Consider the following 16,837-nt stretch of genomic DNA (forward strand, 5'->3'; position numbering starts at 1 on the left):
ACCCTACCAGCGCTTCGAGACCAACATTTGGCAAGTGCTGAGAAGAAGCGCCGCAACAAACTCAGTCACCACTGTCTGCCGGTTAATATAAATAAATAGAAATAGCAGTAGTAGGTACATTCGATTCAGGAGCAGTTCACTGAATTTACCATGCATTCTTGTATAGTGTATCTTATTTGCATTTCCATGTGCAATGTAGAATTTTTCCAAATCCATTGTTTTGAAAATAATACAATACGTACACCATAAAGATAAATACTTTCAAAATAATGGATTTGAAAAAAATCTACATTGTACATCATAAAAACAATAATTCTTTGAAGGTTATGAGGGCCTTTGTGTGCGTGAACTGTGTGTATGTGTGCGTGGACTTTATGTATGTATGTGTGCGTGGACTTTATGTATGTATGTGTGCGTGTACTATGTATGTATGTGAGCGTTACGTACGTAGGTTAAGTACAGGGAATTTAACACCAGGCTGTCAATTAGTAGGTACAAAAATTTGACAGAGAGGGCTCTCTATTTCCTATGTGGGTCATTCTAAGTTAAGAGGTACTTTCGATGGCAAGGGCAAAAAAGTACATTTTTTTTATTCTAACTACCTAATTAACCTATTTATTGCTTAAAACTAAATGTCTTCTACATGCTCACTTAATTTTATTACAGAAATGTACACAGTTTAGTCACAATAAGTTCTAATACAAGAAAAAAGTCACTCCCCTGGGCTGTCCCAAACCCGACTTTATTTGTAAACCAGTTATTATGAACGTATTAAAATTAAATAATTACTTCATCATCATTAATTTTATACAGAACAATAACTTAGGAACACTGTCTTATAAGTCAAATTACATAAATTCAATTTTTTCATAAATAATATCAATGCCGAAATTTGTCCTCCGTATTTTGTGTCTCGTCCCCTGGCTTTTTGTTTTTGTTTAAAAATCAGTTTTGTTTTACTATTTTGTGGAAGTTGTGGCCTTTAGTGCATAGGATTTAACGTGAAGCTATCAACAAGAGGCGCATAAGCCGACTGCGAAGTCATTTTAACCTAATTGGCTGACATTATAAAAAGTTTGAGATGCTTCTGTGACTCCAGAGTTATGTCATCATTTTGAATTGGGTACCTACTTTGGATTATCCATAAACACCTGCTAAAGTCACTGTTTCTGTGAAGGAAACTACGCAAAATCTTTTCGTCCAAAATACCTCAGTGCCTATAGACAAAAGTCTTCAATCAAGCAACCTGAAGTGGCAAAGGCCATGACACAGTACGCAGAACTAACGGCCGATGGGGCAGCAAGGTTCTGGAGTGGAGACCTCGTACCGGAATGCGCAGTGTAGGACGTCCACCCACAAGGTGGACCGACGGCCTCATAAGGGTAGCAGGAAAGGGATGGATGCAGGCCGCCACCAACCGGCCATTGTGGAAATCATTGGGGGAAGCCGATTTTCAGCAGTGGACGTCCTATGGCTGAAATAATGATGATGAATAATTGATAATGATGTTTCTTTAATCTCCTGGGATCAGGTTTTAAATAAACTACCCTACCCTAAGTTAAAATTGAGAGGGCAGCATTTTTTTATGCTTTAATGAATCTATTGATGTCTTTGAACACAGGTATTACATAAAGATTTTTTTTGTTACCTCTCAAATTCTCAATTCAAATGGTTTTTTAAGTACAAGAAAAGTTCAATACTGTTTCAGAGAAGTTTTTGTTTCTTTTATTTCGTTATTGACTATTGATAATTGTTTTGATGTAAAGTAAATGGAAGAACCTTTTTATGTTTTGTACCTAGGCTTAAAAAACATTTTTGTTAACAAAGTTTGCTAAAAAATGAAAAGTCTTATTATAAATAATTCATAATTAAAATTAAAATAGATAAATAAAGTTGATTCCTAAAAATAACACTGTTTTTAGTATGTCTATGTCTCTTCCCTGTCCAAAATGTTTCCTCCCCTGTGCACCTTGTCTCTACCCTGGACTGAGTATTTACCCTGGTCGCTTATAAAACGAGAAAAAACCAACAAATTGACTGGCCACTTTGTAAACATTTTCAACTTAAAGGTTTCCATAAAACAGATATATACTTAAGTAAAAATATTTAAAAAAATGCCGTGCCGTCGCTCCATACAACACATTACCTCTTAACTTAGAATGACCCATGTATTACTTTTCTCTATGGTAGTATGGAAGTTTCCGCACCCTGGTGTCTAACTGTCTACAGACAGAGACGGATTTATAATTTTCTTTTCACCTGTTTCGTAACATTAGGTTATGCGTACAGAAACTTAGTTTATTGGTGTACCGATTCAAAATGTTTTTGAAATCCAGACGGTTACTTGGTTTCGGGGTAAATTATTGTAGAATTTCATATTTACAAAAAGTCAACTCATCCTCTCAGAGTGAAGGAATAACTATCAGTGAAAATTGTGCGAAGAAATTACAACAGCTATGCGAAGGCAACAATAACTTTTTGAGACTGTGTGTAGAAAGTGGAGGGTGTTCTGGTTTCCAGTATAAATTTGATCTCGACAATAAAATTGCTGAAGACGATAGGTTAGTGGGTAGTTTTTATTTATTTAGAAAGGTTTTAAGACAAGGTTAAACTCAACTAAGAAGTTTAGTAGTGAAATCTTTCACTGTAAGGATTTTACCAGAACTCTAATTTTGTAAGTTTGTCCTACATTACTTTGATAGTTGCTATAAATCAGTCTCTAAACTGGTTTTAAACCATCAAACATCTTATTTGTATACATACAGGGTGTCCCAAAAACCATGGATAACCCTGTAACCATCGATAGGCCTCGCCATGGTCTCCCTAACGTCCAATTTTGACCCCAGTAAAAATATCACCGTTTTCAAGATTTTTAAGTTTTTGTGCATTTTTAGAAAATTGACACCTGCGATTACTTTTTCTCATGCCATTTCTACAAATGAGGATACTTTTCAATCTAGTTTTTTTCCTTATCACAAGGGATAGTTGGGCTATCAAAAGAAAAGATTAAAATTCAACAGACTAGTTTAAAAGTATGAAAATTTTAATAAATTGCTGAGAAGAAGGAAAAATTAATTCATTGTCTTGCACTTTTGATCAGCCATCGTGTAAAAAAAATGTAGGAAGACCATCGTGCCCATTATGTATTCTGTATTATTTTTATCTTACGGCTACTTGAATACTAACTAGTATGAAAACTGCAAAAATGAGTTTTTCTCGTAATAGTTAAACTAGGACTGCATAGTCGCATTAAATACAAATGGATAACTTTTAGCATAGGAATTTTAATAAAACAACATTTTATCATCATCATCATTTCAACCATAGGACGTCCACTACTGAACATAGGCCTGTACCCCAATGATTTTCATAATGACCGCTTGGTAGCGGCCTGCATCCAGCACCTTCCTGCTTACCTTTATGAGGTCGTCGGTCCACTTTATAGGTGGACGTCCTACGATGATATTTTTACTGGGGTCAAAAATCGACGTTAGGGAGATCATGGCGAGGCCTATCGATGGTTACAGGGTTATCCATTGTTTTTGGGACACCCTGTATATTGTTATTATGCTGTAATAACAAGCCCTATTAAATGAATATTAAATTGTTCCAGGGTGTTTGAACGAGATGGTGTTAAAGTGGTAATTGATGAAACATCATTGGATTATATCAGAGGTTCTACCGTTGATTACCATACAGAGCTAATAAGATCTGCATTCAGAGTTGTACAAAATCCTAATGCTGATCTTGGGTGTTCATGCGGTGCAAGCTTTTCAATCAAAATTGATTGAAATAGTTTCAGAAATCAGGATATGGTTTGGATCAAATGGTTCAGATAATAGAAGACAGGTTTTAATGTATAATTTTAATTTATTGATAATGAATGTTGCATTTCATAACAACATTTTGTTATTGCTATATAAATTATGATTAATAAATAGGTTTAATTTATATTTTTTAGAAACCCATATTTGTAGAAGACACACTTGCACTATTAAGTTATAAACTTTGATTTTTACATTACCTACTTATCTACAATAGTGCTTCATTCAAATGATTAAAAAGTTCTTAAAAAATGGTAGGCTAGTCAGTATGATATGTAATTTAAGTAATTTCTGTGATAAAAAGTAGATAATAAACAGTTGTTGGAAAAAACCAAGTGTTGTTTTTTAAAGTGTTGATTACAAGGATATCTTAACTACCGTTTACAAAAGCAACAAAATTAGATGTGTTAGTGAGCGGCACAGTACCCTTTTTGTACCCTCGCACTCACTTGACACCTCTGTTTACAGGAAACGCTACAGTAAACAATATTTTTTCCCCAAAACCCTTTTATTTGTATTACTTAAAATATTTCATTGATTGCTTGTTTTTTCATTATAATTACAGAAGTAAAGTGCTGAATGTAGGATAAATAAAAAACTGGCCAAGTGCGAGTCGGACTCGCGCACTGAGGGTTCCGTACAAAGTTACTACAAACTACTACAAACCTGTAAGTAGGCAGGTCAAAAAGTTCGCGGAACGGGGGGTATGGAGGGGGAAAAGGTATTTTTTTTATCTGCATTAGTAGTCACACTCATCAAAAGCATAAATACGAAGTTTCATTAAGAAGGTCCGCCCCGGGTGCCAAGCATCAGGGGGTGACAAAAGTAGCGCAGATTAGTACTCACTGGCGCATCTGCATGATAAAGATCATGATACGGGNATTATAACTGATTCGTACATCTTTCATCTTCGAATCGGTATCCTGGGGGCTACCAGACCTGACCATTCTGGGGTGCCATAGCCCCGAGCATGATCGCCCCGGGTGCCAAGTCATGCTACGCCGCCACTGACTAAAACCACTATAACTTTATCCTTTGTTTTCCTTTTGTATGGAGTTTGACCGACTTTTGACGTTTTTTATTTAAAGAGAGATGGTGCAACCAAGCCTTAAATTATTACTTTTGATAAAGTTGCGAGTTGCATAACAGTATCTCCCGAGAGGTTGCTTCAATTTTCATATCTTTCTTGCCTACCTTCGATTAAGCATACTTAGTTATTGTTAGGCTTCTGTGTGAATGTCCCATTCAGGAATCGAACCTAGGGAAAAAAAAGAGAGAAACTTGAATGTTCATGGATGTAGTGATAGTGAGGGGCCTTTTTATAGCGATAATATAGTCAAAATAAAACCAACTGTATGATGTGTACAGAGAGCGAAATAAATGCTTTTTATTTATGTCGAGAAGATAATATACAATAACACGAACGTGTATTTAAAGAGTAAATAACTAATTAATGAGATTGAGATACGTTAACTGTAGCCCATACGTTGTCTAGGGGTCGGGATGGCAGGCTAATCACTGCTTCCCCGTTTTTAGTTAAAGTTGCGAGTTGCATAACAGTATCTCCCGAGAGGTTGCTTCAATTTTCATATCTTTCTTGCCTACCTTCGATTAAGCATACTTAGTTATTGTTAGGCTTCTGTGTGAATGTCCCATTCAGGAATCGAACCTAGGGAAAAAAAAGAGAGAAACTTGAATGTCCATGGATGTAGTGATAGTGAGGGGCCTTTTTATAGCGATAATATAGTCAAAATAAAACCAACTGTATAATGTGTACAGAGAGCGAAATAAATGCTTTTTATTTATGTCGAGAAGATAATATACAATAACACGAACGTGTATTTAAAGAGTAAATAACTAATTAATGAGATTGAGATACGTTAACTGTAGCCCATACGTTGTCTAGGGGTCGGGATGGCAGGCTAATCACTGCTTCCCCGTTTTTAATGGAGTTTGCAGCAGATCTGAAAAAAAAAAACAGGATTAAAGTAAATAAAATTAGCAAACTAAGTAGGTACTGTCAAATAATTAATTGGTCAACTAACTCATTAATTCTATAATATGAGTAATTATTATTTATTTTATTACGTAAGCTTTTGCCCGCGGCTTCACCCGCGTGAAATTTCGTTTGTCAGAGATCGTCATAAATTATAGCCTTTACGTTATTCTGGGTTATAAACAATTATCTATACTTATAATAAATCTGTAGAGAGGTCAATTCTGTACATGAAATATATTTTAAAAATAACTATCAGGGGGTGATTAGTGATCGATACTGATGCCAAAAATGCAATCAGTAAAAATTTTCTGTCTGTCTGTATGTTCCTTATAGAAACAAAAACTACTCGACGGATTTTAACGAAACTTGGTACAATTATTCTTCGTACTCCTGGACAGGTTATAGTATACTTAGGAATTCCCACGGGACCGGGAATTAGCGGGAAAATCCTTTTGTATGAAAAATCTAAACCGCTTAAGTTAGACGCTTCAAATTTGGCATGCAGGTATCTTAGTAAACTTAAAGCTTAGTTACAACAGGATATTGCAAAATTCCCACGGGAATGGGAGTTAGCGGGAAAAAACATTTGTATGAAAAAATCTAAACCGCGTAAGATAGATGAAGGGGGTAAAACGGGATCCACGTGTACGAAGTCGCGGGCGGCCGCTAGTAAACAATAATACTGTAAAGTTTCATCAAAATCCCTTCTGTAGTTTTTGCGTGAAAGAGTGACAAACTTTCACGCAAAAACTTAGTAGGAAACTAGATGACCCTTCATGACACTGAAAGTTTTGTGTTATTTATCAATAAGTACTTATGTAGGTATAGCAGATGGCTGACCTTTAGATATGTAGGCACTTCATCTTAATAGTTATTTATTTATTCTAATTATTAACTAAAACAACGTCACAAACGTAAAATGTAAAAAGTAAACATTTACATGTCACAACTGTACAAACTGGGAACCATCTCGACGAAGGGATTTCTTTACAGCTTCGTTTTTCTTACAAAATACGTTATAGATCGTTTCATCCACGAAGACCCCCACCAATTTTTGGTCGAGGGAAGCGCGGGGTGCGGGGAGTTTGATCCGAGCAATCAGAGCGTCATTATTGTAGTGTGCGTGTGTAATCTAAATATACAGGGTGGAATTTTGTAATGCCACCTAGAGGGAAAATACTCATATTACTGTAGATAGAAAATTTTACTCAAAGAAAACATTCCTTATTTATGAAAAGAAAGAACTGCTTTGAAAGATTTTCGAAAATTTACCACCATACCATACAATTTTCTGTTAATTACAATAATTTAAGATTACATGGTTTTCATTTCATTTGATTTATCAAGTTTGTTTGAGAGATTTCAGCCTTATACTTTTTTTCCATATTTTAGTTGGTTCGATATCCGGGTGTAGCAAGCAAATTTTTGGAAATCGTTGAATGCAGTTCTATTTCTTTTAAAAAATAAAGGAATGTTTTCTTTGAGTAGGTACAATTTTCTATCTACAGTATTAAGAGTACTTTTCCTTCAGGTGGCATTACAAAATTCCACCCTGTATATAACTCAAAGGTGACTGACTGACTGACACAGTGATCTATCTACGCACAGTCCAACCAAACCACTGGACGGATCGGGCTGAAATTTGGCGTGCAGGTAGGTGGATGTTATGACGTAGGCATCCGCTAAGAAAGGATTTTACGAAACTCCACCCCTAAAGGGGCGTACGCGTACGAAGTCGCGGGCGGCCGCTAGTCATGGACAGGATAGCGTATACAGATAACACTCAAACATTAGCGAAAGAATGGTGGGGCGCGTCTTCGTGGATGAAACGATCTATGTATACTCGTGGAAGTCTACTCCTTTATCTACAGTTATACCTATTAGAAATTTACTTACTGCTGCAAATCTCCATTGAAAACGAAAGCCTCGTTGATCTTCTTGACGTTGTGTGGCGAGTACCGGTTGTATAGGCCCCAGATGCTGTTCATTAGCTTGCTGTTGTACTTGAGCGGCGATAACTCTCCAACTAGAATGTTATTTTAGGAATTATTTTAATGTTAAATTATCATCAGCTAAGGTCATTTAGTCTCCATTGCAGGAGCACAACTCCCCTACAATTTATCTAATGGAGGATTTCGGCCTACACTCCTCACATGCCTAGAAAGGCTTGGATTGGGTAGTTTATTGAAAATATAATGTACCTACTTATTTTAAATACACTAGTATAGGTAATTGTTTGCATTTCGGCAAATAATATAACTCTCAATAATATACTCAACGTCAAATAATCCGCACCTTCCGCGACGCGAACTTTAAAGAATTTCTTCTGACACAATCATGGTGCCCCAACAATATTGGTGTTATTTGAAAGCCCAATAAATATCCTTTAAGAAAAACACATTTAATTTCTTAATAAATGATTAACATATACCATAAATGTGACTTGAATAAATACCTCACTTTGGGCCCACCTCTGGGATCAATTGGACTAATATTTATGGTTATAAAACCAAATAATGATCTCACGTGTCCTTTTTAACAGATGGATAGCGATTAATCCCAACTTAACAGTTTTATAGCCATAAAAATTGGCTCAAACGTAACTACCTATTTTTTGAAGAAGTGACTCTGGATCCTTCTAAAGACACATTTTTGGGGTAAAAACCTTTCCTTTAATGAAATGAAGGTTAGAACTAGGTTTTGAAATGGTGCCAATATTGGTGGGAAGTGGGGATGCATACGTTTGAAAGTGCTTGTCGCGGGAGGTGCGATTTATTTGATGTCGAGTGTATATACCCTTACAATAAGTAAGTAGGTAAAATACTCACATGCTGTTTCGAAAAATTTCGTAGAATCATTAACTTTTTTCATATTATTGGCAAGCTTCATGTCCCGGTCACGCTGAGTCTCCCGGATACGGGCAGCAGAGAACGCCGAGGGAGGGAACGCGGACATGGTGTTTATTTGACAGGCTGAAATAATAAGAAATTTACATTTAATTTAATTTAGATATTTTGAGTAGCAGTTTTTGCTGACATCCTTTTAGGCTGCTTTTCTTGACTTGATTATGCTTAACTCTATCCCTTTATCGTAGTAGATATGTACTTATAATTTTTATCAATAGATCGTCCGATATTATCTTTGACATTGAAAACGGTGCCAGAAACACCCAATAATTTAGTTACTTGCCCTTTGAATTTTTTTACCTACACATGTAGGACTACTTACCAATAGAGTTAACTGGTCTTCAAAACTAAATAAAAGTAGTTAAAAAAATACATACAGCCGAACATAGAACCTCCTCCTTTTTAAAAAATTCTGTTAAAAATACTTTGCACCTAAAACCTGGTGAAACTATTTAGGTCATATACCTACTTAGTTAAAGAATTAGATACATACCTATCAGGTCGAAGATGAGCCCTTTTTATGTTTTGACTGACTAACCATTAGATAGCGAAAATGAAAATGAATTACCTAATGAATGACGTAGGTAAAGAAGATAAAACTCATATCGCTAAAGCAATTTCCAATGCTTTATGTCGATTCTGCGCATGACTTTCCTACGGAAAAGTTTCTTCAAATTGGAATTTACTGCAGTCTTTTCATATGCCAATTTTACCTAAATAAAAGTAAAACAGACAACTACAGGGCTCCCAACAATTTAAACAGAAGAATACATTGCTATGGGATTTAAAAATAGGCGCCATTTTCAACCGAAACATGATAGTGAGTGTTGAAAGTTTTTATTCCCTCGACAAAGATCTAGATTCGCTCAGCTACGTCCTACAAGTCATTCCAAAGTCAATGTGGGCAAAGTCCTGAACAAAGCCAATCAGACAGGTCTAAAAGATATCTTTTTACTCTCTTAAATTTACGTAATACCATGTAAGAAGTAAGCTAAGATTGATTTGTTGAAGATGAACAAGTAAAATAAGGTCAAGGTACGACTTCCTTCGTATAATATTACCTTTACACAGATTGAACAGTAGATTCTTAATCGTCAGAGTGTTGAGTTTATCAATTTTAACTGCGCCGTTGATGGGAGCCTTGCAGGCACCGTAACCGCGAGACCAGATGGTGTTTCCAAGCAGCACCATGAAACTTCACAATAGGGAAATGGAAAGATACAAGTGAGTCGCCTCGATCACGTATGGACACAAGCGTACCGGGACACGCCAGAGATACCACTACAAAATGGCTGCGACATGAACCGGTGACCCCAGAGTTATCAGTTGCCAGGAACGTAATTTCTTAATATACGAGAACTCGTTACAGATAACACGATTATTGGACACCCCAAACGAGCGCACAAAGACTGTTTTAAATGTGGATTGATAATTGCAGCAGTTCAAAATTATAACATTATTGAATTGGTATCTCTTTACAATGCACTGTACCTACTCGTACCTAGGTATTTATGCACTGAATATTTATGTTGTAGAATCTACGAAATACGTTATTCAATATTTTTATGGATGAAGATCGTGCAATAATAGATTACATTAATCTAACGGTGATCGACTGCAGAAACCTACATATTATTAAAAACAAATAAGTTTAAGGTTTGGTTTGGAATTTGCTAATACTGTGCATCTAGTTTTCCTAGTAGACATTAGTATTTATTAGCCTAATGAAGACTGAATTAGTTATGCAGCTACTTAGATGATATTATTACGTTCTCATTCCTTAGATTGGCAGCCCAAAAATTGTTGACTCCCTGTATTTTGGCGTGATGCCAACTGGCAGAGCTATCAGATTACAAGCACATAGAAGTTTAAAAGAAAACAAACAAAAGCAAAACACTAACTAGGGATAATAGTACTAAAATAAAAGAAGGTAAATTTAAAACGTTATAAAAAGCGGTAAGACCTAATTTAGGTATTCGCCGGCGCGATTTGGTATCATTTTGTATGAACATGCGATAATAAAGGTGGCATACGTCATAACAGGGCAAACTATGCTATCAGCATCCCAACTAATATTATAAATGCGAAAGTAACTCTGTCTGTCTGTCTGTCTGTTACGCTTTCCCGCTTAAACCTCGCAACCGATTTTGATGAAATTTGGCATAGAGATAGTTTGAGTCCCGGGAAAGAACATAGGATAGTTTTTATCCCGGTTTTTGAAACAGGGACGCGCGCGATAAAGTTTTTCTGTGACAGACAAAATTCCACGCGGGCGAAGCCGCGGGCGGAAAGCTAGTATCCAATAAGATTGCAGCATTGGTAGTTAAAATGTAACAATTCAGTACATCGGTCAGCTTTATGTGAATATATATGTACACTACATTGAGTTATTACTTTAATGGTACACTACACGATTGTGTTACCGATTGATTAATCGGTTCTAAAAAATTATACGAAGTATTATTAATTCCTTAAACTTTATAGTCTGGTTAGTGCCTAATAAATAGTATTGGGCGATACTTCATTATTCACTGATAACACGGTTTGGAGTCTGGAGTAGGTACTAACTTGCCCCACTGGACCTCATAAATCGCATTGGAGAGTCACTTATCGCTCGACGGGAAATAAATTGTACTTGAGAACACGCCTATCATCCGATTGGACAATAAATCACGCAGGAAAAATTATTTACGTCATGAGATCTAGTATCACCAAAAATCAATACAACACCTTCCGATAAAATGGCAAGTTGAGGTGAAGAGATATAAAATTAACTACATTAAAATTGATTATGTGCATACTATATTTTTTATTGTAGCTACATTTAGCTAAGCTCTTGATCAACAACACTCATGTTTTTAACTGCTTTATGTTCACAAATGTTGCAGCTCGATCTTTCGCATCGTGATATAAAAAGTACAAAAAAATATGTAACAAAATGGGACTTATTTGAGTAGTTAATAGTTTATGAAACCCTGTATAATAAAATATGTGATTTTTTATGTATTTTTCTGTAATGGGTATTGGGTATTTGGGTATCCATTTCACTTATTAGTGAATTGGCAACATTAATTTTAAGTTTCACTGAACTCGTTTTGATAGATATCAAGTTATTTATTATCGCGTCATTTGGCCTCTGCCTGTTTGATCTAATTTGGACTAGGTAGGCTGCTTGATAACTAACGGTGCGGTGAAGACAAAGGCCAGCGGCTAACAAGCCAGTTCAACGAACACTGTTCATACGTGCGCTACATCACATCGACGCATAAAGTTGAAATTTCCGCAAAACATTGATAATACAGTCTAGCAGTCTATGATTGATCAATTTGATTACACATAACAAACAACAAATATCTATGTAAGTAATAATATGGCTGTGCTGCTATACAATAATTAGAAAATCCAATTCAAAGTTGCAGATTATATTACGCTATACATTTTTGCAGTTAACTATGTGTAGGCGTTATGGATTATTCGTGTGAACATCATATTTCAAAAGGGAAAGGGCAAAACTGCCTTAGAAAGTAGGTGGAAGCAACTTATTCTATAAAGAAAACGTAACAATGAGTGTGCATCAGTTCATATATTCACATCAGTACGCTTATAACTACACAAAAATTGTACCTTAATGATCTTTAATTTCATTTTAATACTGAACACAATTTAAACATAAAAATATCAAATATTTAGTAATATACATATTATTATCACATGTGCCTGTTCAAATCAATTGTAGATCATTATATTATTGTAGTTTTATTCCGTGAGTTACAGAAAATATATCATAAAAAGTCGACTAAATGAAAACTACAAAAATACAGACTTACGTATGTTGGCATTGTGCATTATTTATATACAAACATGTCTTTAAAATAAAATTACAACATGACACATCTTGATTTTGTGGGGTTATTTTTTGCATTAGCAAGACGATAAAAATTGCTATCGATTTCGCAAATGCAAATAAAATATATTTTCTGATTTTTCACCGAGAGTCAAATCTCACGCTGTCACTTTTCCAAGCAAAGATTTTAAGCTGTAGTTATCATTTAGTCATAATTAACTAGTCATTAACATTACTAAACGGAAACATCCATGATTACAATGATATTCATTCTGGGTACTTACAATGTACAAGACACATTTTTTTCTAAAAGACTACATTTAAGTACCTTACGGTGCTGCTGAGGTCATTAACATTTAAACCATAATAAATGCTGCATTCTATAGCAATACAAATGTATACAACTGTGGTAATAACGAGAATACAACCTTTAAACAAGAATGGTAACAACACGAGTGGCACATAACATTTTGTACATAGCTTTGGAACAAGGATTATTATTTAATTTATGGAGTATTCTTGCGGTTGCGTAACGCTTAATGAGGCTAGTCTAAGTAATAAATAAATGACATTTAAATAAACGAATGAACATGGTTGGTCCAGGCCAGAATACGCTTGTGCCTGCGATATACTTATCAGCCCAGTCAGCACCCGACAACATCAATATTACCTGAAAAGAAATTATCAAGATTATCACCAAGTTTGCGTTTATAAAAGTTCCTACGTGTTATAAAATATTGGCAAAAGTATGATTTTTTAATATTTTTTAAGTTTTTCGTTGATGGTTACTGCATTAGCTCCACATTTGTTTTGGATGAAGATTGAAAACGATAAGTGCAGGGTCAGATAATAAGGAAACCTAGGAACGAGATTTCCAATGACGTCAATCAAGATGAATTTTGTAAACAATGGTAACTATGTTGGATGTTTTTTTGGTTAAATAGAACGAGGTCTTGTTTATTACAAATTCTAAATGATCTATATTTGTTAATTTGTTATTGTTTTAATTAATACAATAGTTTAAGATAGTGACGGGTCGGCGAGGCAGTTTGATGTCCCCTGGCCTAGCCAGCGCGCGTTAGTGCAACCCTCGGATTCACTGGCAGGCTCACTGACATGCCTAGGGCGGTAGCTTTGGGGTTAAACACCTGTTTTACAATATGTCTGTCAAAAAACGTTAAAATATCGTTATAGTTCCAAAATACTGGACTGTCCTGTCGATGACATTGACAGTGGGGCGCCACCGTCAATACCGGATCGCTGGTTCAGATTTTTGCCATGTTGGAAACCATATAGTTGAACGATGGTAGCGCCCCCCTGTCATTGAGTTTGGTGGGACAGTTCAGCGTGGGTCATCTATAGCTGTTGTCTTGTCAGTAATGTCAATGTCACTCACAAACGTCATATAGAATAGAAGGACGCGCGGATGATTCCGTACGCTTTTATGCTAAGTGATTTATGGTATATTTTCAAATGAGGCAAATTAATATGCAAGTTAAGTATCCAGTGTTTAATTTATGAAAATAGATTTACCGGCCCTTAATAGTACTTGCAATTAAAAAGATTAATGCAGCCTGCAAATGTGTACACTTGTCACTGACTAGACAGGGCCCCGTTTTTGAGGAAAACAGGGACCCGTGTAATGATTGCCCTTCGCTAGGAGTGGATTCGAGTGGCGACTACAGTCGGAAGACAGTGTGGGCAGGCCCCCCACTAGGTGGACTGACGATCCTAAGATGCGCGCCGCGATAAGCGGTTATCACGCCATTTTATCGATTTTTCCCATACATTTTGACGTCTGGTGAAGGTCGCGGGAGGCGCGGCCGCTTGCATGCGGACCAGTTGTTGTGGAAGTCTTTGTCCAGCAGTAGACGTCATTTGGCTGAAACAAACGAACGAGGGGCGGATTCGTACGTACCTAGAGGGCGCGTTAGTACGTCCTGATGACGGGCGGCACGGTCTTGCACTCGCCGCCGTCCAGCGTGGCGTCGATGACGGGCCGGTACGTGAGCTTGGTGTCGCCGGTTTCGATGTCTGTCTCCGCTAGCGTGTGCTTTCTCCAGTGCTTCTCGAAAGGTAGTTTGGTCTGGAAGATTAAGGATCATTTAGATTTCGACCAAAAGGCGTACTCCGATAAAAGTTAGTCCTAGTATCCTTTATTGGTTTTAAATTATACCTAAGAAACAGAAAGTATTTATGTAATTTTTAACACAATAGTTTTGGACATATTCATTGTGTAGTAAGTCGCGCGGCAAGTGTTACGACGATATCACAATCAAAGATTACTGCCTTCGTATCTGTATCTCCATATTTGCACCAAGTTGAAGAAGGTTCTGGAGTCCTATTGATGAACAATCTTGGATGAAAATTCTTGGAGTAGTCATACTCGCTGCAGGGCGTCTTGTAGTCTTCCACCGCACACGTGAATCCTTCCTCGCAAGCGCTCCTTCTACGATCTGCGCCGAGTTAACGGAAGGTTCTAGGGCTACTAATAAATAATCTAGACTAAAGCCCGGTCTGTGGACACGTAGAATTTTGTCCAATGACCCCAAGCTGCCCATCCTTATCGCTCGCGCGTAATTATGTTGCTGTCGCGCTCGCACACTCACTGCGGGCGCCCGTCGCACAGTCGCGACAGCAACATAATTACGCGCGAGCGATAAGGATGGGCAGCTTGGGGTCATTGGACAAAATTCTACGTGCTCACAGACCAGACTATACACTGACCTGTCCATCCAGCGGCTTGGAGTAGTCATACTCGTCGCGGCGAGTTTTGTAGTCCTCACGCGCGTGCGCTCCACGTGATTCCTCCCTCGCGAGCGCTCCTTCCACGATTTGCACCGAGTTGATGAGAAGGTTCTGGAGCTCTATTTAAGAACAATATCAATCACACTGACCTGGCCATCCAATGGCTTTGAGTAGTCATACTCGTCGCGGCGCGTCTTGTAGTCCTCGCGCGCGTGCGCACCACGTGACTTCACCCTCGCCGGCGCTCGTTCTAGGATCTACACCGAGTGAATGAGAAACTTCTGGAACTATTGATATAGTCTTGATTATACTGACCTGTCCGTCCAATGGCTTGGAGTAGTCATACTCGTCGCGGCGAGTCTTGTAGTCCTCACGCGCGTGCACATCACGTGACTTCTCCCTCGCCGGCGCTCCTTCTACGATCTCAACGGAGTTCATGAGAAACTTCTGGAACTATTGATATGGTCTTGATTATACTGACCTGTCCGTCCAATGGCTTGGAGTAGTCATACTCGTCGCGGCGAGTTTTGTAGTCCTCACGCGCGTGCGCTCCACGTGATTCCTCCCTCGCAAGCGCTCCTTCCACGATCTGCACGGAGTTGATGAGAAGGTTCTGGAGCTCTATTTAAGAACAATATCGATCACACTGGCCTGTCCATCCAATGGCTTTGAGTAGTCATACTCGTCGCGGCGAGTCTTGTAGTCCTAACGCGCGTGCGCACCACGTGATTCCTTCCTCGCGAGTGCTCCTTCTGCGATCTACACCGAGTGAATGAGAAACTTCTGGAACTATTGATATAGTCTTGATTATACTGACCTGTCCGTCCAGCGGCTTGGAGTAGTCATACTCGTCGCGGCGCGTCTTGTAGTCCTCACGCGCGTGCGCACCACGTGACTTCTCCCTCGCCGGCGCTCGTTCTAGGATCTACACCGAGTGAATGAGAAACTTCTGGAACTATTGATATAGTCTTGATTATACTGACCTGTCCGTCCAGCGGCTTGGAGTAGTCATACTCGTCGCGGCGAGTTTTGTAGTCCTCACGCGCGTGCGCACCACGTGATTCCTCCCTCGCGAGCGCTCCTTCGACGATCTGAACCGAGTTGATGAGAAGGTTCTGGAGCTCCAAAGTTTCTACGAGGTCGCTGTTCCAGATCAACGAGCGGTCTGATACTTTGACGTCCTTGATCTGCTTGTAGATCTCGCTCATTTGGCGGTGACCTGAGAGAGAGAGAGAATTTTTGAAATATAATAAATAGTTCTTGCGGCGAATTAATTGATCAATAGATAATAAACTTTGTATAGCAATAGGAAGCAGTTAGGTCACTTGTTTACAAGCCATTTAAAACTAATTTGGCAGTTAATTGAGACTTAATTAGGTTGGCAATACTATTAACACGGGAACCCGATGCCTATAAATCTTGAATCATTCCAAATCAATCTCACTAGATGGCTATTTTTGAATAAACTACGATACGAGTACGAAAAACTAAAACTGGATTTTGTATTTTTTACGAA

At 37.8% G+C, this 16,837-nt stretch overlaps 2 protein-coding genes and 1 long non-coding RNA gene across 4 annotated transcripts; 1 reads left to right on the plus strand and 2 right to left on the minus strand.

Moving 5' to 3' along the window:
• The first annotated feature begins 2,172 nt into the window (after positions 1–2,172).
• Positions 2,173–4,099, plus strand: LOC114354569 (uncharacterized). The gene is made up of 2 exons (XR_003656030.1): positions 2,173–2,561; positions 3,614–4,099. It is a non-coding gene; the product is annotated as an uncharacterized LOC114354569 (long non-coding RNA).
• An 853-nt stretch (positions 4,100–4,952) lies between these two features.
• On the minus strand, positions 4,953–10,132 carry LOC114355149 (uncharacterized). Of its 2 annotated transcripts, XR_003656092.1 has the most exons (6): positions 9,791–10,132; positions 8,652–8,795; positions 7,720–7,849; positions 5,722–5,788; positions 5,311–5,493; positions 4,953–5,082 (listed from the first exon to the last, which is right to left on the minus strand). XR_003656092.1 is itself a non-coding variant. In XM_028307875.1 (5 exons), exons 1-5 carry the CDS (start codon positions 9,918–9,920, stop codon positions 5,446–5,448), a joined length of 519 nt encoding a protein of 172 aa, XP_028163676.1. In that variant the 5' UTR covers positions 9,921–10,132; the 3' UTR covers positions 5,183–5,445. The 2 variants fall into 2 exon arrangements, 1 of the variants encoding a protein (XP_028163676.1); XM_028307875.1 differs by lacking the exon at positions 4,953–5,082 and having other exon boundaries at positions 5,183–5,493.
• A 2,161-nt stretch (positions 10,133–12,293) lies between these two features.
• On the minus strand, positions 12,294–16,566 carry LOC114354984 (succinate dehydrogenase [ubiquinone] flavoprotein subunit, mitochondrial-like). Its single transcript, XM_028307652.1, has 3 exons — positions 16,305–16,566; positions 14,492–14,659; positions 12,294–13,243 (listed from the first exon to the last, which is right to left on the minus strand). The coding sequence occupies exons 1-2, from the start codon at positions 16,527–16,529 to the stop codon at positions 14,504–14,506; spliced, it is 381 nt and encodes a 126-aa protein (XP_028163453.1). The 5' UTR covers positions 16,530–16,566; the 3' UTR covers positions 12,294–13,243; positions 14,492–14,503.
• Between the last annotated feature and the right edge of the window lie 271 nt (positions 16,567–16,837).

The sequence above is a fragment of the Ostrinia furnacalis genome, unplaced genomic scaffold (assembly GCF_004193835.3).
Source record: "Ostrinia furnacalis isolate ACB-3 unplaced genomic scaffold, ASM419383v2 OfSCF0049, whole genome shotgun sequence".
In the NCBI taxonomy this organism is placed as follows: Eukaryota; Metazoa; Arthropoda; class Insecta; order Lepidoptera; family Crambidae; genus Ostrinia; species Ostrinia furnacalis.